Below are 21,132 nucleotides of genomic sequence, written 5' to 3' on the forward strand. Positions count from 1 at the left end.
AGGGGCAGAGGAGCCCGGGCAGGGTCACCTGGAGCTGCAGAACCCACCGAGGCACTGGCTGGCACAGTGCCCCGGACTCGGGGGCGATGTCTGAACAGGGGCAGCCCCAGCGGGGACAGCGAGAGGGGCAGGGGCTGCATCCCCCGGGCCGGGCGGCGGCTGTGTCCGCCCCCATCGCTGCTCCTGCGGGCCCCTGAGGAGCGGCAGCTGCGCCCCAGAAACCGGCACGAGTTTCCGACGGCAGCCCCGGGCGTTGGCGGAGGCGTCGCTCACGGGAGGCGCCGGGGAGCCTCAATCCACCGGCGAGCAGGGCTGGGCGCTCGGCGGCACCAGGGAGCTTCCAGCGCCCGGGCGCTCATCCTCCGGCAGGGCGGGGGCCGGCGGAGCCCTCGGCAGCTTCCCCGGGGCCCTGGGATCTGCACCGGGGCTGCAGAGGCACCGGGCAGGGACGCGGTGGGCAGCGGCCGGACAGATGGACACGGCCGATCGGGCACGGCCTCCCTGCCGGGCTGCGGGGACAGGCAGCGGGGGAACTTCGGTCCCTGCCAGGGCAGAACAGGACCCAGTGTGCTGGGCCGTACTGGGCTGTGCTGGGCCGTACTGGGCTGTTCTGGGCCGTGCTGAGCCGTGCTGGGCCCCGCCAGTGTAGAGCGGCTGCAGCTGCCCGCGGGGCGGGAAGGGGCTGGGGTGTTAATGAGCCGTAATGAGCAGCTGCGATTAGGACAAATTCATCAACCAAAGCGCGCGCGGCTTCATCAAAGCTCCCCGGGTGCCGACGAGGACGAGGAGAGGCCAGCCCGGTCACCTCTGCCCTGCCCGTGCGGCTCCCGGGGCCGCGGGGACATCGCTCCAGAGCCTCCCCTGCCCGGGCTGTCACACGCGGGGACATCGCTCCAGAGCCTCCCCTGCCCAGGCTGTCACACGCGGGGACTTCCTTCCAAAACCTCCGAAGTGCCCAACCAGGATGGTCCCATCTGAGCCTCCAGCCCCACTCCCTGCTGCCCCAGCAATGTGATCCCTCAAACTCGGACACCAACCCCGGAGAGCCACGGGGGCTCTCCCAGGGCATCCCTGCTCCCCTCCCTCCTCATCCTCCTGGGGATGGGGCAGTTCCAGGGGTGAGGCTCCCGTTCCTGTGCTCCCCTGGGTGTGTCTGTGCCCTGTGGCACTGCCACAGGGGCTGCGCTGCAGCGAGGACACAGACCAGAGTTTGGTGTGGGCCCGGCCACGCCGCGCCTGCTCCCCTCCTCATCCCCCTGGGGTGAAGTTCCCGTTCCTGTGCTCCCCTGGGTGTGTCTGGGAGCTGTGGCACTGCCAGCCTCGCCCTGTGTCCCTGCCAGCCTCGCTGCACTCCCGGGGGCTGCGCTGCAGTGAGGACACAGACCAGAGTTTGGTGTGGGCCCGGCCACGCCGCTCCTGCTGCTTTCGCTTCCCCAGCCGGCGCCGTTGCCCGGGGCTGAGGATGCGGCTGACACAAGCCCTGGTGCTGGTGATGCCGGTGGTGCCAGGCACGTTGCCCCAGCTGGGAGTGGCGTGAGATTTCCACAGGAGCAGGAATGTGCAAGGCAGCTCGTCCTGGTGGTTCCAGCCCGCCCCGGCAGCGCCGTGGCACCAGCCCGGGGTGTTTTGGCAGATTTGGCACCGAGAGCCGTGGGCTCGGCCCTGCTCAGGGGTCTGACCCGTGCCAGGGCACCCATGCGGCTTCTCCGTGCACGGCCAGGGATGTGTCCAGCACAGGCACAATTCCACTCCTGGACCCTTTGGCTCTGTGCTTATTCAGAAAAGAAATGAGTGGAGAGAGGGTTTTAGGGTGAAACTGTGCAAAAATAGAACCGGAAGCCACGAGGACACATCCAGGTGACGAAGAGGACGGGGATTGGTTGGGGACAGCCAGGCAGTGCTGGTGGGGGATCAGAGAATGGCCACAGCCTCGTGTGGGGGGTCTGGGACCCCCCAAGGTGAGGAGGAGCCAGACCAGGGTTGTGACACTGAGGACTGTCCCACGCTCAGGGTGTCCCCCAGCTCTTGGCGTGGGGACCCGATGGCCCTCAGAGACCCCACCCCACCTGACGGGCAGCTGGGCCCATCCAGCCAGGCTGGGACATGCAGGGGGTGCTGCACAGCTGCCAGGACTGTGCAGGTGATGCTGCACAGCTGCCAGGACCGTGCAGGCTGGGGACGGATGGGCCATGCAGGTGATGCTGCACAGATGCCAGGACTGCAGGCTGGGGACAGATGGGCCGTGCAGGTGATGCTGCACAGCTGCCAGGACTGCAGGCTGGGGATGGATGGGCCGTGCAGGTGCTGCATGCACAGCTGCCAGGACCGTGCAGGCTGGGGATGGATGGGCCGTGCAGGTGCTGCATGCACAGCTGCCAGGACCGTGCAGGCTGGGGATGGATGGGCCATGCAGGTGGTGCTGCACAGCTGCCAGGACTGTGCAGGTGATGCTGCACAGCTGCCAGGACCGTGCAGGCTGGGGACGGATGGGCCATGCAGGTGATGCTGCACAGCTGCCAGGACCGTGCAGGCTGGGGATGGATGCGACATGCAGGTGGTGCTGCACAGCTGCCAGGACTGTGCAGGTGATGCTGCACAGCTGCCAGGACTGCAGGCTGGGGACGGATGGGCCATGCAGGTGATGCTGCACAGCTGCCAGGACTGCAGGCTGGGGACCACTGGTGCCCTCAGGGGTGTCCCCAAAGCAGCCAGCGCCCAGCAGCCTCTCCAGCTCTGCCCACCGTGGGAGCTGCAGGAATGCCAGCAATGCTTTCCTCGGAAAGGAGGTGCCCGCTGGCACCGCTGCAGCGCCCGGGGCTCGCCAGCCGCGGCGGCTCTGCCGGTGGTGCCGGCTGCGCCACACCCGGCCGTGCCCGGCCACCGCGTGCCACCGCACTGGGGACACCTGGATGGGGGATGTGACACCCCTGCCCCGGCAGCAGTGAGGGGAGGGACGGACTGACGGACTGACAGACTGCAGTCCCTTGTCCTGAGCACATGGACAGACTGACAGACTGCAGCCCCTTGTCCTGAGGAGAGGGACAGACTGACGGACTGCAGCCCCTTGTCCTGAGCACATGGACAGACTGACAGGCTGCAGCCCCTTGTTCTGAGCACATGGACAGACTGACGGACTGCAGCCCCTTGTCCTGAGCACATGGACAGACTGACAGGCTGCAGGCCCTTGTCCTGGGCACATGGACAGACTGACAGACTGCAGCCCCTTGTCCTGAGCACATGGACAGACTGACAGACTGCAGCCCCTTGTCCTGAGCACATGGACAGACTGACAGACTGCAGCCCCTTGTCCTGAGCACATGGACAGACTGACAGACTGCAGCTCCTTGTCCTGGGCACATGGACAGACTGACAGACTGCAGCCCCTTGTCCTGAGCACATGGACAGACTGACAGACTGCAGCTCCTTGTCCTGAGCACATGGACAGACTGACGGACTGCAGCCCCTTGTTCTGGGCACATGGACAGACTGACAGGCTGCAGGCCCTTGTCCTGAGCACATGGACAGACTGACAGACTGCAGCCCCTTGTTCTGGGCACATGGACAGACTGACAGACTGCAGCCCCTTGTCCTGAGCACATGGACAGACTGACAGACTGCAGCCCCTTGTCCTGGGCACATGGACAGACTGACAGACTGCAGCTCCCCATCCTAGCAGTGGCGTGAGCTCACAGGTCAGACAGAGCGCAGCCTCCTGCCCCGAGCAGACAGACAGACGGACAGACAGACGAGGTGCTCATAGAAAAAGGAACCTCACTACAGTTTATTGTGGCGGCGGGCGCACCCGGCCGGGGTTACATTCAGCTCTACTGCTGTCCGGTTAGCGGGGCGGCGGCGGGGCGGGAGCGCGGGGCGGGGCGGGGGTCCCGCTGCCCGGACGGGAGTGCGGGGCGGGGGTCCCGCTGCCCGGACGGGAGCGCGGGGCGGGGGTCCCGCTGCCCGCCGGTGCCCCGGCAGGACGGGAGCGCGGGGCGGGGGTCCCGCCGGGGGCAGGGGGCGGCCGGAGCCGGGGGCCCGTGCGGGCACAGCCGGGGCCGAGGGGTGAGGGTTAGCACCAGAAACGGGGCTCGGCCCCCGGCCGGGGGTCCCGGTGCCCGGGTCCCGAGCTCGGCCGCCCCCGCCGGGGCACGGGAGGCAGGATGGGGACCCCGGTCAGCAACGCCGGGGGTACCGCGGCCACCCTGAGCTGACGGCACGGGAGAAGGGAGGGCCCAGCGGGGTCCCACGGCCCCGGGCGCTCGCAGCGGGGCACCGGAGCTCAGAGCCCCCCGCGCCGCCCGCTGGAGCCGCGGGGAGGGAGAGCAGAGCCCCGGGGGCTGGGTACGTGTCGGGAGATGCTTGCATATCCTCTGGAACGGGCCCGGCGGGGTCGGTGACCGGCACACCGCTCAGCCCCGCCCGGGGGGCCGCAGCGCCGGGCCGGAGACCCGCGGGGGGCGCGGCCGCGGCTTCGCCGCCCTCCAGCCTCGCGGAGGAGGGTCCTGAGTGGGGCCGGCCGAGGGTGCTGCGCGCAGGGCGGGCGCGGGGGTCAGCGGCAGGGGCTGCAGCGCTCCGGAGGGGACCCCTCGGGTGGCTCTGCGGGGACACGGAGCGGCTGCAGCGGGGAGCTCGCCTGCCCCGGCTCCGGCGCTCCGAGGGACGCGGGGACAGCCCCGCTGCCCCGCAGCGCGCACCGAGCCCCGCTCCCCGCGCCCCCAGCCCCGCAGAGGGGAGGGCAGGAACGCTCACCTGGCGGTGCCGCGGGCAGGCTCTCCTCGGCCGCGCTGAACTGCAGCTCGGCTCCGTCGGGCAGCCCCGAGCCCCGGGAGCGCGGACAGCGGTCCCCGGAGCGCGTCCTCCGCAGCACCGACTGCGGGGGGCGAGCGTCAGTGCCCGGGTGGTTCGGGGGGTCGGGGCTTCACGGGGGGCTCCACGGCCCTTACCTTCCTGGCCAGGGGGCTGCTGGGGGCCGAGGCGCTGCTGTAGAGGCTGAGGCTGGAGTTGGAGCGGCTCGGGGACAGCACCTTGGAGGAGGCGGCGGACTGGTTCCCCGCGCACCTGCCGGCGGCGGCGGCGGCCCCGAACACGTCCGAGGACAGGTACTTCTCGTTGATCTTCAGGTTGGTCCTTCCCTTCACTGGGGAGGCAGTGAGGGGCCGGGTGATGGGGCGAGCTGTGCCCCCCATGGCCCGCCCCGACCCGCGTGGCCACGGGGACCCCACCGCAGCAGCGCCCGGCGTGGGACCCCCCACACCCACCTCTGCAGGGGTCGTTCTTCACCAGGAACTCGTCCAGGGCGATCCAGCCCCCGCCCACCCGCACCATGAGGGTGCTGCGCAGGATCCGCACCATCCGCAGCTGCTGGGACTCCCCGAACTGCGGGGACAGCGGCGTTGGGGCTCTGGCGGGGCTGGGCCTTGGGAAGGGGCGCCAGAGCAGGTGGCAGCACCCGGACCTGCCCCTCCCTGCGGCCCCCCCAGCCCCACTGGCACTGCCCTGCCGCAGGGCTCCTCGGGGCAGGGGGCTGTGCCCCCTCCCAGCCCCCGGGCACCGCAGGAGCCCTGCGCGGGTGTCGGGGCGAGGCGGAGCCCCGGGCCGGTGCCTGGCTCGGCACTTACCCGGTACCTGTTGGCGCTGATCTGCTCCACCTGGAAGCGCTTGGCGCAGTTGCACTGGGCCACCTGCCTGTTCACCTGCGGGGACACCGCGCTCAGCCCGGCACCACCAGGGACCCCCACCCCTCCGGCAGCCCCCTCCCCGCCCCACACCTCGTCCTGGATCTGGTCGGCGTCGGCCGAGCGGCGCAGAGGGTCGCGGTTGGGGTGCAGGGCGCTGACGAACTCGTAGTAGTCGATGAAGCCGTCGCCGTTCATGTCGAAGATGGTGGCCACGGCGTTCATCTCCAGGACGTTGGTGGGGAACTCTGCGGAGGGGGACGGGGACCCTCAGCCCCCCCAGTGGCAGCGCCCCCAGCCTCCTCCAGCCGCCCCCCGGCACCCACTGGAGGCGAGGACGCTCTCGATGAATTCCCGCTGGCTGATGCGCCCGTCCTGGTCCCTGTCGATGCCGCGGAAAACGTCCAGGACGCGGGACTTCATCTGGCTGATCCACTGCATGTAGCGCTTCCTCCACACCCCGAAGTCAAAGTGCGCGAACTCCTCCAGCTGCGAGGGGCACACGGGGGGGTCAGCACGGCACCGGGACCCCCCGAAACCCCCGTGCCCTGCGCTGCCCCCGCGGCCAGGCTCAGCTGCATGGCCTGGCTGCTCCCAGCCCTGCCCAGGCTGCGAATGGGGGGCTCTGCCCAGGACCCCCCGGCTCTGTGGTGCACGAGGGTCCCTGGGCTCAGCTGCACGGCCTGGCTGCTCCCAGCCCTGCCCAGGCTGTGAGGAGGGGGCTCTGCCCAGGACCCCCCGGCTCTGTGGGGGTCCCTGGGCTCAGGCTCAGCTGCACGGCCTGGCTGCTCCCAGCCCTGCCCAGGCTGCGAATGGGGGGCTCTGCCCAGGACCCCCCGGCTCTGTGGTGCACGAGGGTCCCTGGGCTCAGATGCATGGCCTGGCTGCTCCCAGCCCTGCCCAGGCTGCGAGGGGGGGTCTCTGCCCAGGACCCCCCTGTTCTGTGGTGTACAGGGGTCCCTGGGCTCCAGCAGCCGCTCTGGGATGTCAGCGTGCACCCATGGGGTCTGCTGGGACCCCCAGCTGCAGGGACAGGGTCTGGCACTGCTGACCCCACCTGCCCCTGTCCTGGGCCGGGGGTCTCACGGGCAGAGGATGAGCAGAACCCCTCAGGACCCCCAGGGCAGCGGGACCCCCGGGGTGCCCGTACCTCCCGCAGGCGCTGCAGGGCCGTCTCCAGCCGGTACTGCCGGTCCAGGGCCAGCAGCCAGAGCTGCTGCCAGCGGTGCAGGAGCTGCGCCATGAGGGGCGTCTGGGGCTCCAGCCCCCCGAGCGGCACCGCCGCCCCCTGCGCCTTCCCGCTGCTGCGGCGCCCTGCGGAGAGCGGGGTGAGGGGCGGCCGGGGGTGGGGGGCACCGGGGGGGCTGCCATGGGGGGTCCTTACGTGTGGCCAGGCGGCGGGTGGCCGGGGGGCCCAGGTCCACCGCCAGCTTGCGCTTGCAGCTCTTGGTGACCTTCTCCACGTCCGGCTGCTTGCGGTTCAGCTCCTCCATGAACACCTGCGGAGAGCACGGGCGCTGAGCGCTGGCCGGGACAGACCCCCCGGGTGGTGCAAAGCCCCCCTGGTGCTGCACAGCCCTCCCGGTGTTCCACAGCCCCCCGGTGCTGCAAAGCCCCCCTGGTGCTGCACAGCCCTCCCGGTGTTCCACAGCCCCCCGGTGCTGCAAAGCCCCCCTGGTGCTGCACAGCCCTCCCGGTGTTCCACAGCCCCCCGGTGCTGCAAAGCCCCCCCGTGTTCCACAGCCCCTCCATGTTCCACAGCCCCCCCAGGCTCCCCAATACCCCCTGTTCTTCCCAGCTCCCCCCCGTTCTCCACAGCCCCTCGTGCTCCCAGCCCCAGGGGCTGCAGACCGGCCCCGCTGTCCCCTCCCAGGACCCTCCTGAGCCACCAGTGAGTGCTGTGGACAGGGTGGGCTTGGACACCACCGTGCAAAAGCGAGCACTGCCCGGGACCCCAGCACTCCCCACAGCCCTCGGCCAGGCCGGGTGCCCCCCCAGGGCAGGGAGGGGTGTGTGAGGGTCCCCAGGGCTGGGGGAGGGGGTGTTTGAGGGTCCCCAGGACAGGACAGAGTGTTTGAGGGTGCCCAGGGCAGGGCAGGGTGTTTGAGGGTCCCCAGGACAGGACAGGGTGCGTGAGGGTCCCCAGGGCAGGGTGTGTGAGGGTCCCCAGGGCTGGGCGGGCTGTGTGAGGGTCCTTAGGACAGGGCGGGATGTGCGAGAGTCCCCAGGGCTGCAGGGGGTGTGTGAGGGTCCCCAGGGCAGGGAGGGGTGTGTGAGGGTCCCCAGGGCTGGGGGAGGGGGTGTTTGAGGATCCCCAGGGCTGGGCGGGTTTGGGGTCCCTCACCGCGTGCTGGGCGCTGAGCTCCTCCAGCTGCTCGGCCTCCTCCGGCAGCGGCTCCTGGTCCCGCAGCCCCAGCGCCTCCTCGGCCGCCGTGATCCACTCCAGCAGCCGCGCCGTCTCCTCCCGCTCGGCCGCCAGCGCCGCCGCCTGCGCCCGCAGCCGCTCGCCCTGCTGCTGCGCCCAGCTCAGCACCTGCGGGGCACCGGGGCGGTGGGGCACGGGGGGCACAAGGGGGCACGGTGGGGCACAGTGGGGCGCAGTGGGGCGCAGTGGGGCACAGTGGGGGACGGTGGGGCACGGTGGGGCACGGTGGAGCGCAGTGGGGCACACTGGGGCGCAGTGGGGCGCAGTGGGACACAGTGGGACACAGTGGGGCACAGTGGGACACAGTGGGGCACAGTGGGGCGCAGTGGGGCGCAGTGGGGCACAGTGGGGCACAGTGGGGGACGGTGGGGCACAGTGGGACACGGTGGGACACGGTGGGGCACGGTGGAGCGCAGTGGGGCACAGTGGGGCACAGTGGGGCGCAGTGGGACAGTGGGGCGCAGTGGGACACGGTGGGGCACAGTGGGGCACGGTGGGGCACGGTGGGGCACGGTGGGGCACAGTGGGGCACAGTGGGGCACAGTGGGGTGCAGTGGGACAGTGGGGCACGGTGGGGCGCAGTGGGGCACGGTGGGGCACGGTGGGGCGCGGTGTCACGGTGGGACACGGTGGGACACGGTGGGGCACGGTGGGGCACGGTGGGGCGTAGTGGGACACAGTGGGACACAGTGGGGCACAGTGGGACAGTGGGGCGCAGTGGGGCACAGTGGGGCACAGTGGGGTGCAGTGGGACACAGTGGGACACAGTGGGACACAGTGGGGCACAGTGGGACAGTGGGGCACGGTGGGGCGCGGTGGGGCGCGGTGGGGCGCAGTGGGGCACACTGGGGCACAGTGGGGCACAGTGGGGCACAGGGGGCACGGTGGGGCACGGTGGGGCACGGTGGGGCACGGTGGGGTGCAGTGGGGCACAGGGGGCACGGTGGGGCACAGGGGGGCACGGTGGGGCACAGGGGGGCACGGTGGGGCACGGTGGGGCACGGTGGGGCACGGGGGGCACGGTGGGGCACGGTGGGGCACGGTGGGGCACGGGGGGCACGGGGGGCACGGGGGGCACGGGGGGCACGGGGGGCACGGTGGGGCAGTGGGGCACAGTGGGGCACAGTGGGGCGCACCCCACCACGCACCCCGAGGCCTCCAATGCCACAGGGCCATTGCTTGGGGGGCAATAAGGGAGAACCGGGAGCCGTGGGACAGACACAGGGACACAGACAGGGACAGCCCTGGTGGCCAGGGGGCAGGGGCGTGGGGAGCCCACAGCCCACCGTGGGGCAGGGACAGGGGCAGGGACAGGGGCAGGGACACAGGGCACTGACATGGGGCAGGGGCGTGGGGAGCCCACAGCCCACCATGAGTGTGGGACAGGGACCCCCGAGTAGCAGCTGCAGTAAATGTGGGGCAAGGACATGGGGCAGGGACAGGGGGCACTAACATGGGACACCGACATGGGGCAGGCACATGGGGCAGGCACATGGGGCAGGGACAGGGGGCAGGGACAAAGGGCACTGTCATGGGGCAGGGACATGGAGAGCCCACAGCCCACCATGACTGTGGGACAGGGACCCCCGGGCAGCAGCTGCAGGAAACGTGGGGCAGGGACAGGGGGCAGGGACAGGGACAGAAACATGGGGCAAGGACACTGGGCAAGGACACGGGGCAGGGGCAGGGACATGGGGCAGGGACACGGGGCAGGACCCGGCTCCCACTGGGCAGCTGGGGCAGGGCTGGGGCTCTGCCCCCCACATGCTGAGCACCCCCAGGTCTCTGCTGTGCGGATCTGCCGGCTGCCCTCCCGTTTTGGGGTGAGTGGGGCAGCCCCAGGGCAGATCCAGAGCAGATCCTGCAGCTCAATGAGGGCTTTGTGTGGGATCGCCTGAACTTGCCAGACCAGTCCGAGGAGCACCGGGAGCCTCTCACCTGCAAACCCACAGCCCAGCGAGGCTCTGGGACGCTGTGGGAGCGTGCCCTGGGATGGGGGTCCCTGGGACACCGCTCGCAGGTGTCCCTGCCTCGCTGCTGGGTGGCTGCCCTTGCACAGAATGGCCATCACTGTGCAAGGCCCCAGGTGACCCCATGGGGCCGCAGGAGGGGGGAGCAGGGGTGACATTGGCAGGGCCGAGACCCTCCGGGGCCGAGCACCCCCAGGTCCCTGCAGTGCCCTGGCTGGGGGGGCTGCCCCGGGCAGTCCCCGGTGGTGGCAGAGCCATGGGGCTGTGGGACGGGTGTGGGGCCGTGCTTTCCCCGGGCGTGGGTGCCACCCTGCTCCCCCGGGCAGGGACGTGAGCGGGGCACCTCCCTCACCTCCTGGAAGCGGCTCTTGGCCACCGTGACCCAGGACTTGATGGTGATGATGGAGTCGGGGTGGCAGGTGGCGAGGATCTCCTCCCCCAGCGAGGTGATGCACTCCAGCTCCAGCTGCTGGCACTGCAGGGACTGTGTCAGCTCCTGGGGGGACACGGACCACGGGACTGCCAGGCCTGGGCCCTGCAGGCACCACCGCACCCCCTGCACCACGGGACTGCACCCTCAGCCCCCCAGACACCCCCTGCAGGCACCACCACACCCCCCTGCACCACGGGCAGCGTGGTTTGGGGTGGGGGTGCCCAAATCTCCCCCCCTCAGGGCGTTTGGAACCCCGTGTTTGGGGTGCAGTGGGACTCGACACCCCCCATCTCTCAGCGGTGGCACCCAACACCCCGAGCCTGCCTGTGGGGACCCCAGAGCCCAGCGGGGGCTGGCTGGGGCCGGCTGACCCCCGTGGGGGGGTTCTGGGGCAGAGCTGGAGCCAGGGCAGGGGCTGGGGGGTCTGGGGGCACTGGCACCCACCTGCAGCTGGGCCTGGCACTCCTGCACGGCCGCCTCCTCCTCGGGGAACACTCCGTACTTGAGGGTCTTCTCGGACTCAGTGAGGCGCCCCAGGAAGGAGTGAACCAGGGTGTGGAACTCCTCCGCCTGCCGCGACAGCGGGGCCAGCTCAGCACCTGCCTGGCAGCTCCACTGCCAGCCCCCGGGCCCCCCGGACCCCCAATGCCCTTGCCAGACCCCAAATGCCCTGGCCACACCCCGAATGTCCTGACCAGACCCCGAGCCCCCCAGACCCCGAATGTCCTGGCCAGACCCTGAGCCCCCCCGGACCCCGAACGTCCTGGCTAGACCTGAATGCCCTCACCAGACCCCCAATGCCCTGACCAGACCCCGAATGCCCTGGCCAGACCCCCAATGCCCTGACCAGACCCCGAATGCCCTGGCCAGCCCCTGAGCCCCCCAGACCCCCAATGTCCTGGCCAGACCCTGAGCCCCCCAGACTCCGAATGCTCTGGCCAGCCCCTGAGCCCCCCAGACCCCCAATGCCCTGGCCAGACCCCGGATGTACTGGCCAGACCCCCAATGCCCTGGCCAGACCCCGAGCCCCCCGGACCCCGAATGCTCTGGCCAGACCCCCAATGCCCTGGCCAGACCCCCAATGCCCTGGCCAGACCCCGAATGCCCTGGCCAGCCCCTGAGCCCCCCAGACCCCCAATGCCCTGGCCAGACCCCCAATGCCCTTGCCAGACCCCGAATGTCCTGGCCAGACCCCCAATGCCCTTGCCAGACCCCGAATGTCCTGGCCAGACCCTGAGCTCCCCCGGACCCCGAATGTCCTGGCTAGACCTGAATGCCCTCACCAGACCCCAAATGCCCTGTCCAGACCCTGAATGCCCTGTCCAGACCCCAAATGCCCTGTCCAGACCCTGAATGCCCTGGCCAGACCCCGAGCCCTGCGCTGCTGGGTGCGGGGAGAGCTGCTGCCAGCCCCACTCCGACCCGCGGGGGGATGGAGGGGACACCCCACACCCAGCCCGCAGCCCCACACCCGGCCCCACACCTGGGCGCGATCTCCTCTGACCCTGCAGTGCCCCCCGTGCCCCCCGGCCGCCTGCCCCACGCGCTCTGCACACACCTGCTCACACCTGGAACAGGCGCCCACGGCAACCAGCCTGGCACCTGGGTGTGGCACCGTGGGACAGAGCCTGGTGGCCCCACACAGCGCCGGGCGCCGGGCCAGGCACCCCACGGAGCGCCCCAAAAGCACGGACACCCCACGGAGCGCCCCAAAAGCACGGACACCCCACAGAGCACCCCACAGAGTACCCCGAAAGCATGGACACCCCACAGAGCACCCCAAAAGCATGGACACCCCACAGAGCACCTCACAGAGCACCCCGAAAGCATGGACACCCCACAGAGCACCCCAAAAGCATGGACACACCACAGAGCACCCCGAAAGCATGGACACCCCACAGAGCACCCCAAAAGCACAGACACCCCACAGAGCACCCCGAAAGCATGGACACCCCACAGAGCACCCCAAAAGCACAGACACCCCACAGAGCACCCCACAGAGCACCCCAAAAGCATGGACACCCCACAGAGCACCCCAAAAGCATGGCCACCCCACAGAGCACCTCCAAAGGCACAGCCCCCACAAACCAAGCACCCCACAGAGCACCCCAAAGCACAGCCAGCCACCATCCAAACGCCCCACAGAGCACCCCCAAAGCACAGCCAGCCACCATCCAAACGCCCCACAGAGCACCCCCAAAGCACAGCCCCCACACCACACGGGTAGCCCAGAAGACCCCCCTCAAAATCACAGCCACGCACCAAGCCTGGGCACCCCACAGAGTACCCCCAAAGCACGGACACTGTTACATTCCCCTGTGGGAAAGGTTTCTCCCCCCTCAGGGGTGCCTAGAGCTTGTACCAGGTAGTTTGACCCTTCCTTCCCTTTCTGACCCCATTGGCTGTGTCCCAAACTGCCCCACCCTCACAAGAGCTGAGAAAAGACCCCGTTCCTCTGTGCACGCCCTCCTTCCCTCTGGACACCACTTGAAATAAACTTCTTACTGCAGCTAAGGGTTAGAGCCTTTGATGGATCCCTTCCCCTGTCTTTTGATATATTCCTCCAGAGCCTGTGAAGGACTGAGCTAGCTTAGACCCTCGGAGGGGTTAGAAGGAGGATTTATTATCAGGACACCGCACAGAGCACCCCCAAAGCACGGCCACCCACAGCCCAGGCACCCCACAGGGAACCCCAAAAGGCACAGCCCCCACACCGCACAGGTGGCTCAGAAAACCTCCCAAAAGCACGGCCACCCCCAGCCCGGACACCCCACAGAGCACCCCCAAAGCACACCCCAAAGCACGGCCACCCACAGCCTGAGCACCCCACAGAGCACCCCAAAAGCATGGCCACCCACAGCCCGGACACCCCGCAGAGCACCCCCAAAGCACACCCCGAAAGCACGGCCACCCACAGCCCGGACACCCCACAGAGCACCCCAAAAGCACACCCCAAAGCACTGCCACCCACAGCCTGAGCACCCCACAGAGCACCCTGAAAGCACATCCCAAAGCATGGCCACCCCACAGAGCACCCCCAAAGCACACCCCAAAAGCACTGCCACCCCCCAGAGCACCCCCAAAGAACAGACACCCCACAGAGCACCCCCAAAGCACACCCCAAAGCATGGCCACCCACAGCCTGAGCACCCCACAGAGCACCCCGAAAGCATGGACACCCCACAGAGCACCCCAAAAGGCACAGCCCCCACAAACCGAGCACTCCCACAGAGCACCCCAAAGCATGGCTACCCCACAGAGCACCCCCAAAGCACACCCCAAAGCACGGCCACCCAGAGCCTGAGCACCCCCAAAGAACAGACACCCCACAGAGCACCCCCAAAGCACACCCCAAAGCATGGACACCCCACAGAGCACTCCCAAAGCACACCCCAAAGCATGGACACCCCACAGAGCACTCCCAAAGCACACCCCAAAGCATGGCCACCCCACAGAGCACCCTCAAGCACAGCCCCCGAGCACCCCACACCCATCCCAGCCCTCCCCAGGGCCGCACCGCCCGCAGACCCCAGCGCGGGGTTCCCCGGCGCCCCCCAGCCCTGACCTGGCGCAGCGCCGCCTCCAGGCGCGCCTGCTTGGCCAGGGACAGTTTGCAGACCAGGTCCCAGCGGGCGCTGAGCTCCTCCACCTGCCGCTGCAGCCACTGCGAGTCCACGCTGCTGCTGCCGCGCGTCAGGTCCCGCACCGAGCGCTTCAGCGTCTTGATGCAGCTGGCGCGCTTGCCCAGCTCCTTCTGGAACACCTGGAGGGGGGACAGGGATGGGACGGGGCCCTGCCTGCGCCCCACTGCTCTGCAGGGCTCCCCTGCGCCCCACTGCTGTGCAGGGGCCCTGCCTGCGCCCCACTGCTGTGCAGGGCTCCCCTGTGCCCCACTGCTGTGCAGGGGCCCTGCCTGCACCCCACTGCTGTGCGGGGCTCCCCTGTGCCCCACTGCTCTGCAGGGCTCCCCTGCCTGCGCCCCACTGCTCTGCAGGGCTCCCCTGTGCCCCACTGCTGTGCGGGGCTCCCCTGCACCCCACTGCTCTGCAGGGCTCCCCTGTGCCCCACTGCTCTGCAGGGCTCCCCTGCCTGCACCCCACTGCTGTGCAGGGCTCCCCTGTGCCCCACTGCTCTGCAGGGCTCCCCTGTGCCCCACTGCTCTGCAGGGCTCCCCTGCCTGCACCCCACTGCTCTGCAGGGCTCCCCTGCACCCCACTGCTGTGCAGGGTTCCCCTGCGCCCCACTGCTCTGCAGGGCTCCCCTGTGCCCCACTGCTCTGCAGGGCTCCCCCGCCTGCACCCCACTGCTCTGCAGGGGTCCCCTGCACCCCACTGCTCTGCAGGGCTCCCCTGCACCCCACTGCTGTGCAGGGCTCCCCTGTGCCCCACTGCTGTGCGGGGCTCCCCTGTGCCCCACTGCTCTGCAGGGCTCCCCTGTGCCCCACTGCTGTGCGGGGCTCCCCTGTGCCCCACTGCTCTGCAGGGCTCCCCTGCCTGCACCCCACTGCTGTGCAGGGCTCCCCTGCCTGCACCCCACTGCTGTGCAGGGCTCCCCCGCCTGCACCCCACTGCTGTGCAGGGTTCCCCTGCACCCCAAACCCTCACAGCAGTGGGAACGGAGTTCCTGTGCACCCCAAGCCTTCACAGCAGCAGGCATGGGGCTCTCCTGTACCCCTAAACACTCACAGGAGCGGGAATGGGGTTGTCCTGCACCCCAAATACTCATAGCAGGGGAAACAGAGCTCCTGTGCACCCCAAACCCCCACAGCAATGGACACCAGGATCCCCTGCACCCCAAACCCTCCCAGCAGTGGGATCGGAGTTCCTGTGTGCCCCAAAACCCCACAGCAATGGGAACAGGACCCCCCTGCACCCCAAACCCTCCCAGCAATGGGGACGGGACCCCCGTACACCCCAAACCCTCACAGAAGAGGGCACAGGGATCCCCTGCACCCCAAACCCTCCCAGCAATGGGGACGGGACCCCCCTACACCCCAAACCCTCACAGAAGAGGGCACAGGGATCCCCTGCACCCCAAACCCTCCCAGCAATGGGCACAGGGCTCTCCTGTATCCCCAAACCCTCCCAGCAATGGGCACAGGGCTCTCCTGTATCCCCAAACCCTCCCAGCAATGGGCACAGGGCTCTCCTGTATCCCCAAACCCTCCCAGCAATGGGCACAGGGCTCTCCTGTATCCCCAAACCCTCCCAGCAATGGGCACAGGGCTCTCCTGTATCCCCAAACCCTCCCAGCAATGGGCACAGGGCTCTCCTGTATCCCCAAACCCTCCCAGCAGTGGGCACAGGACCCCCCTGCACCCCAAACCCTCCCAGCAGTGGGCACAGGGTCCCCCTGCACCCCGAACCCTCCCAGCAGTGGGCACAGGGTCCCCCTGCACCCCGAACCCTCCCAGCAGTGGGCACAGGGTCCCCCTGCACCCCAAACCCTCCCAGCAATGGGGACGGGACCCCCCTACACCCCAAACCCTCACAGAAGAGGGCACAGGGATCCCCTGCACCCCAAACCCTCCCAGCAATGGGCACAGGGCTCTCCTGTATCCCCAAACCCTCCCAGCAATGGGCACAGGACCCCCCTGCACCCCGAACCCTCCCAGCTCTGGGGTCCACGGGCCCCCCAGTGCCGGCGCAGGGCGAGGGGCACAGGCTGGGGTGGAGCAGGGTCTGTCCCAAGGGCAGTGCCCGTCCTGCCCCGTCCCGGACACAGGGTGGGCACAGCCGGGGTCCCCGGGGGCCAGCGCCGGGCTCGCCCCCCGCCCCCCACCCGCTCACCTTGTGCTTGTCCATGAGGTCCCCGACCAGGTCGCGGTCGCCGCCGACGGGCGCGTCCTCGCTGAGCTGCGGCTCGGCGCGGTACAGCCAGTCCATGAGCGCCCGCAGCGCGTCCGTGAACTTCCCCGAGAAGAGCAGGCTCTCCTCCAGCTTGTGCTGCCTGCGGGCACCGCGACCGCTGCGGCTGGGGCACCCCGGGGGGAGAACCAGGGGGGCACCCCGGGGGGACACCCAGGGGAGACACCCAGGGGGGGCACCCCGGGGGACACCCAGGGGAGACACCCAGGGGGGCACCCCGGGGGGACACCCAGGGGAGACACCCAGGGGAGACATCCAGGGGAGACACCCAGGGGAGACACCCAGGGGAGACACCACAGGGGGGACACCCAGGGGAGACACCCAGGGGAGACACCCAGGGAGACACCCAGGGAGACACCCAGGGGAGACACCACAGGGGGGACACCCAGGGGGGCACCCAGGGGAGACACCCAGGGTGGACACCCAGGGGAGACACCCAGGGGAGACACCCAGGGTGGACACCCAGGGGAGACACCCAGGGTGGACACCCAGGGGAGACACCCAGGGTGGACACCCAGGGTGGACACCCAGGGGAGACACCCAGGGGAGACACCCAGGGGGGACACCCAGGGGAGACACCCAGGGGAAACACCCAGGGGAGCACCCCGGGGGGACACCCAGGGGAGACACCCAGGGGAGACACCCAGGGGAGACACCCAGGGTGGACACCCAGGGGGGCACCCAGGGGAGACACCCAGGGGAGACACCCAGGGGGGCACCCAGGGGGGACACCCAGGGGAGACACCCAGGGGAGACACCCAGGGGGGACACCCAGGGGAGACACCACAGGGGGCAGGGACAGGGACGGGGCTGGGCAGTGCCACTGTGGATGGGGACAGGTCCTGGCAGTGCCAGTATGAACAGGGACGGGTCCTGGCTGAGCCACTATGGACATGGATAGGTCCTGGGAGAGCCATTATGAACCGGGGCAAGTCCTGGCAGGGCCATTATAAACAGAGACAGGTCCTGGCAGTGGCAATATGGACAGGGACAGGTCCTGTTAGGGCCATTATAAACAGAGACAGGTCTTGACAGAGCCAGTATGGACAGGGACAGGTCCTGGCAGTGGCACTATGGACAGGGACAGGTCCTGGCAGTGGCACTATGGACATGGACAGGTCCTGGCAGTGCTGTTATGGACAGGGATGGGGCCTGGCAGTGCCACTAGGGACCGGGCCGGGGCCTGCTAGGGCCATTATAAACAGAGGCAGGTCCTGGCAGGGCCATTATGAACAGGGACAGGTCCTGGCAGTGTCAGTACAGACAGGGACAGGTCCTGGCAGTGCCACTATGGACAGGGACAGGTCCTGGCAGTGTCAGTACGGACAGGGACAGGTCCTGGCAGTGTCAGTACGGACAGGGACAGGTCCTGGCAGTGCCGTTATGGACACTGACAGGGCCCAGTTGCAGCCCAAGGCAGAGCCCAGCAATGCTGGGGATGGGGTCCCGGGGCAGGGAGCAGGATGCTCAGGGAGGAGGGGCGGTTCTGTGTGCCCGCCTGGGCCCTGGGCAGCGAGCAGAGAACAGATCCTGCCATCCCACACCACTTCCATCCCTGTTCCCATCCCTGTTCCCATCCCTGTTCCCATCCCTGTTCCCATCTCAACCCCTTCCCCATCCCACCCCATCCCATCCCATCCCATCCCATCCCACCCCATCCCATCCCCGCCCCGTCCCCACCTCTCGGCTGCGTGGCTGCTCAGCGCATCCCAGCGCTCCTTCAGCTCCCCCAGCAGCTCCTCCAGGGGCTGCAGGTCCTGCGGCAGCCGCGCCGCCTCCCGCAGCGCCCGCCCGCTCCGCAGCGTCGCCTCGTACACCGGGCGCTTGGCCCGCAGAACCTTCTGGAACGCCTGCGGGGACCCCGCGCGCCCCACGGGTGGGTGTTGGGTCCCCCGGCAGGAGGGGGGAGACCCTCTCGCCTCCCAGGAGCTCTGGGGCAGTTGGGTTGTACCCATGGCCCAGCTCTCCCTTCTCAGCTCTCCCAAATCTGCAGGATGCCCCTGGGGAGTTCTCCAGCCCCCCCGGAGCTGGGTGTTCCCCCTGGGAGCTGGGGATCCCCCCTCTGCAGCCCCCAGGACCCCGGTTCTGCACCCCCCGGGCCCCCCATGCCGAGGAGAGGGCAGCCCCACCTTGTGCTCAGCCAGCTGGCACTTGATCTCCTCCTGGCTGGTGGCAGCGTCCTGCGGCGCCTCCAGGCTCTGCTCCACCTCGTCCATCCAGTCCAGGAGCAGCCGCCGGGACTCGCTGAACTGCGGGGGAGGGGAGGGCCGTGGGGGCTGGGGGAGCTGCAGGGAGCTCGGGGGGGGGGCAAAGGGGATCTGGGGTGACCCGAGCAGGAGCCACGGAGCCAAACGAGGGAGTGGCACGGCCACCGCGGGGCAGAGCCCGGGCCGGCACAGCACAGTGACAGCACCGGGGCAGCGCGGGCCCTTCCTGGCACAGCTCCCAGCAGGACCCAGGTCATGGAATGACGGTCCTGGGAGGGTTTGGGTTGGAAGGACCTTGAATCCCACCCAGTTCCATCCCCCTGCCATGGGCACGGACACCTCCCGCTAGACCCGCTTGCTCCAAGCCCTGTCCAGCCTGGTCTTGGACATGTCCAAGGGTAGGGGAGACACAGCTTCTCCAGGAAATCACCCTCACAGGGAAGGATTTCTTCCCAAGATCCCACTACCCCTGCCCTCTGGCAGTGGGGAGCCGTTCTCCGTGGTTCTGTCCCTCCAGGCTCAAAGCGAGCCGAGGCGCAGAGCCCCGAACCCAGCCTGGGGCTGTGTCCCCGGGGCTGTGTCCCTGGGCTCTGTCCCCGGGGCTGTGGCAGGACTCTGTCCCGGGGCTCTCCCGGGGCTGTGTCCCCGGGCTGTGTCCCTGGGGCTGTGTCCCGGGCTGTGTCTCTGGGGTTGTGTCCCCGGGCTGTGTCCCAGGGTTCTGTCCCGGGGCTGTGTCCCAGGGCTGTGTCCCAGGGTCTGTCCCCAGGCTGTTCCCAGGCTGTCCCGGGTCTCTGTCCCGGGTCTGTGTCCCGGTACCTGCTTGCTGCGCTTCCGGGCCTCCTCCAGCAGCGCCCCCCGCTCTGCCGCCCGCTGCAGGACCTTGCCCAGGCGCTCCCGGGCCGCCAGCACCAGGTTCTGGATGACGGCCCCGTCCTGCTTCCGACTGAAATCCTTCAGGCGCGCGGCCACGGCCTCCAGGCTGGCCAGCTTCTCCCCGTGGGCATTCGCCTCCTTCACCAGGGCCTGCGGGGAGGGGGCACCAGGTGAGGGGACCCCGGGCACTGCCCGTGCCAGGACAGGATGGGACATGGAGCACCAGGCATGGCCCGTGCCAGGACAGGATGGGACATGGAGCACCGAGAAAACCCCGTGCCAGGACTGGACATGGAGCACTGGACATGGTCTGTGCCAGGACTGGACATGGAGCACTGGACACGGTCCGTGCCAGGACAGGACAGGACATGGAGCACAGAGCAAACCCCATGCCAGGAGGGGACATGGAGCACTGGACACGGTCCGTGCCAGGACAGGACATGGAGCAGCAGGCACAGCCCAGGCCAGGAGGGGACATGGAGCACCAGGCATAGCCCGTGCCAGGACAGGACATGGAGCACTGGACATGGTCTGTGCCAGAAGGGGACATGGAGCACCGGGCACAGCCCAGGCCAGGACAGGATGGGACATGGAGCACCAGGCATGGCCCGTGCCAGGACAGGATGGGTCATGGAGCACTGGACATGGCCTGTGCTGGGACAGGACATGGAGCAGCAGGCACAGCCCAGGCCAGGAGGGGACATGGAGCACGGGGCACATGCTGGGAGGGGCACAGGGCACACTTGTTCCCTGCTGTGGGGACAGACACCCCCTGGCAGCCCGAGGGATTCCTGCAGGCTCCACACCGACCCCTTGGGCAGACCCCGGCTCCACGAACCAGCCCCAAAGGCCCCACGGGCCCCACCCGCTCTTGCCTTGTGCTCCTGGATCTGGGCGGTGACGGTGTCGAGCACGAAGCTGGGGGGCTCGGGGGACCCCAGCAGCTCCTCGGCGTGCGCCACCCAGCGCAGCAGCTCCTGCGCCGAGCCGTGGAACTCGGTGGTGACCGTCAGCCCCTCGGCCAGGCGCTCCTGCGGGCAGCGGTGGGCGCTGGTGGGGACGGGCTCCCGCCGCTCCAGACCCGCTCCGGACCCGCTCCGGACCCGCTCCGGACCCGCTCCGGCCAGGGCGAGCCCCCCGGGGGTCGCAGCCCCCCCGCCCCGCACACCTTCCTCTCCTGCGCCTCGGCCTGGACGCTCTCCCACTTCTGCTCCAGCAGGCGCAGGCTGTGCTCGGTGCTGCAGGGCCGCCCGGCGCGGCACGAGTCCAGCAGGCGCTGCAGCCGCTCCCGCAGCCCCCGGTAGGACACGGCCCGCGCCTCCAGCTCCCGGCACAGCTCCTGCGGGACAGCGAGAGGGACAGCGCCCGGGGACACTGTCAGGGGCGGGACAGCGAGAGGGACAGCACAGGGACAGTGCCGGGACAGCGCCCGGGGACAGCGTCAGAGCCGGGACAGAGAGAGGGACAGCGCCCGGGGACAGTGTCAGGGGCGGGACAGTGAGAGGGACAGCGCCCGGGGACAGTGTCAGAGCCGGGACAGAGAGAGGGACAGCGCCCGGGGACAGCGTCAGGGGCGGGACAGTGAGAGGGACAGCGCCCGGGGACAGCGTCAGGGCCGGGACAGAGAGAGGGACAGCGCCCGGGGACAGTGTCAGAGCCGGGACAGAGAGAGGGACAGCACAGGG

At 69.5% G+C, this 21,132-nt stretch overlaps 1 protein-coding gene across 1 annotated transcript in view; it reads right to left on the minus strand.

Moving 5' to 3' along the window:
* Positions 1-3,875: 3,875 nt before the first annotated feature.
* LOC134551598 (microtubule-actin cross-linking factor 1, isoforms 6/7-like) overlaps positions 3,876-21,132 on the minus strand; it is a 31,730-nt gene continuing 14,473 nt past the window's right edge. Inside the window, exons 21-39 of the mRNA XM_063399439.1 lie at positions 20,616-20,786; positions 20,323-20,478; positions 19,391-19,597; positions 18,497-18,616; positions 18,048-18,217; positions 16,290-16,449; positions 14,066-14,263; positions 10,945-11,070; positions 10,420-10,563; positions 8,017-8,205; positions 7,057-7,171; positions 6,823-6,986; positions 5,999-6,161; positions 5,766-5,920; positions 5,616-5,690; positions 5,256-5,373; positions 4,941-5,134; positions 4,747-4,867; positions 3,876-4,612 (exon numbers count right to left, since the gene is read on the minus strand). Coding sequence (XP_063255509.1) covers positions 4,407-4,612; positions 4,747-4,867; positions 4,941-5,134; positions 5,256-5,373; positions 5,616-5,690; positions 5,766-5,920; positions 5,999-6,161; positions 6,823-6,986; positions 7,057-7,171; positions 8,017-8,205; positions 10,420-10,563; positions 10,945-11,070; positions 14,066-14,263; positions 16,290-16,449; positions 18,048-18,217; positions 18,497-18,616; positions 19,391-19,597; positions 20,323-20,478; positions 20,616-20,786 — 2,952 coding nt within the window. The 3' untranslated portion in view covers positions 3,876-4,406. The remainder of the gene's footprint in view (positions 4,613-4,746; positions 4,868-4,940; positions 5,135-5,255; positions 5,374-5,615; positions 5,691-5,765; positions 5,921-5,998; positions 6,162-6,822; positions 6,987-7,056; positions 7,172-8,016; positions 8,206-10,419; positions 10,564-10,944; positions 11,071-14,065; positions 14,264-16,289; positions 16,450-18,047; positions 18,218-18,496; positions 18,617-19,390; positions 19,598-20,322; positions 20,479-20,615; positions 20,787-21,132) is intronic.

The sequence above is a fragment of the Prinia subflava genome, chromosome 1 (genome assembly GCF_021018805.1).
Source record: "Prinia subflava isolate CZ2003 ecotype Zambia chromosome 1, Cam_Psub_1.2, whole genome shotgun sequence".
NCBI lineage: Eukaryota > Metazoa > Chordata > Aves > Passeriformes > Cisticolidae > Prinia > Prinia subflava.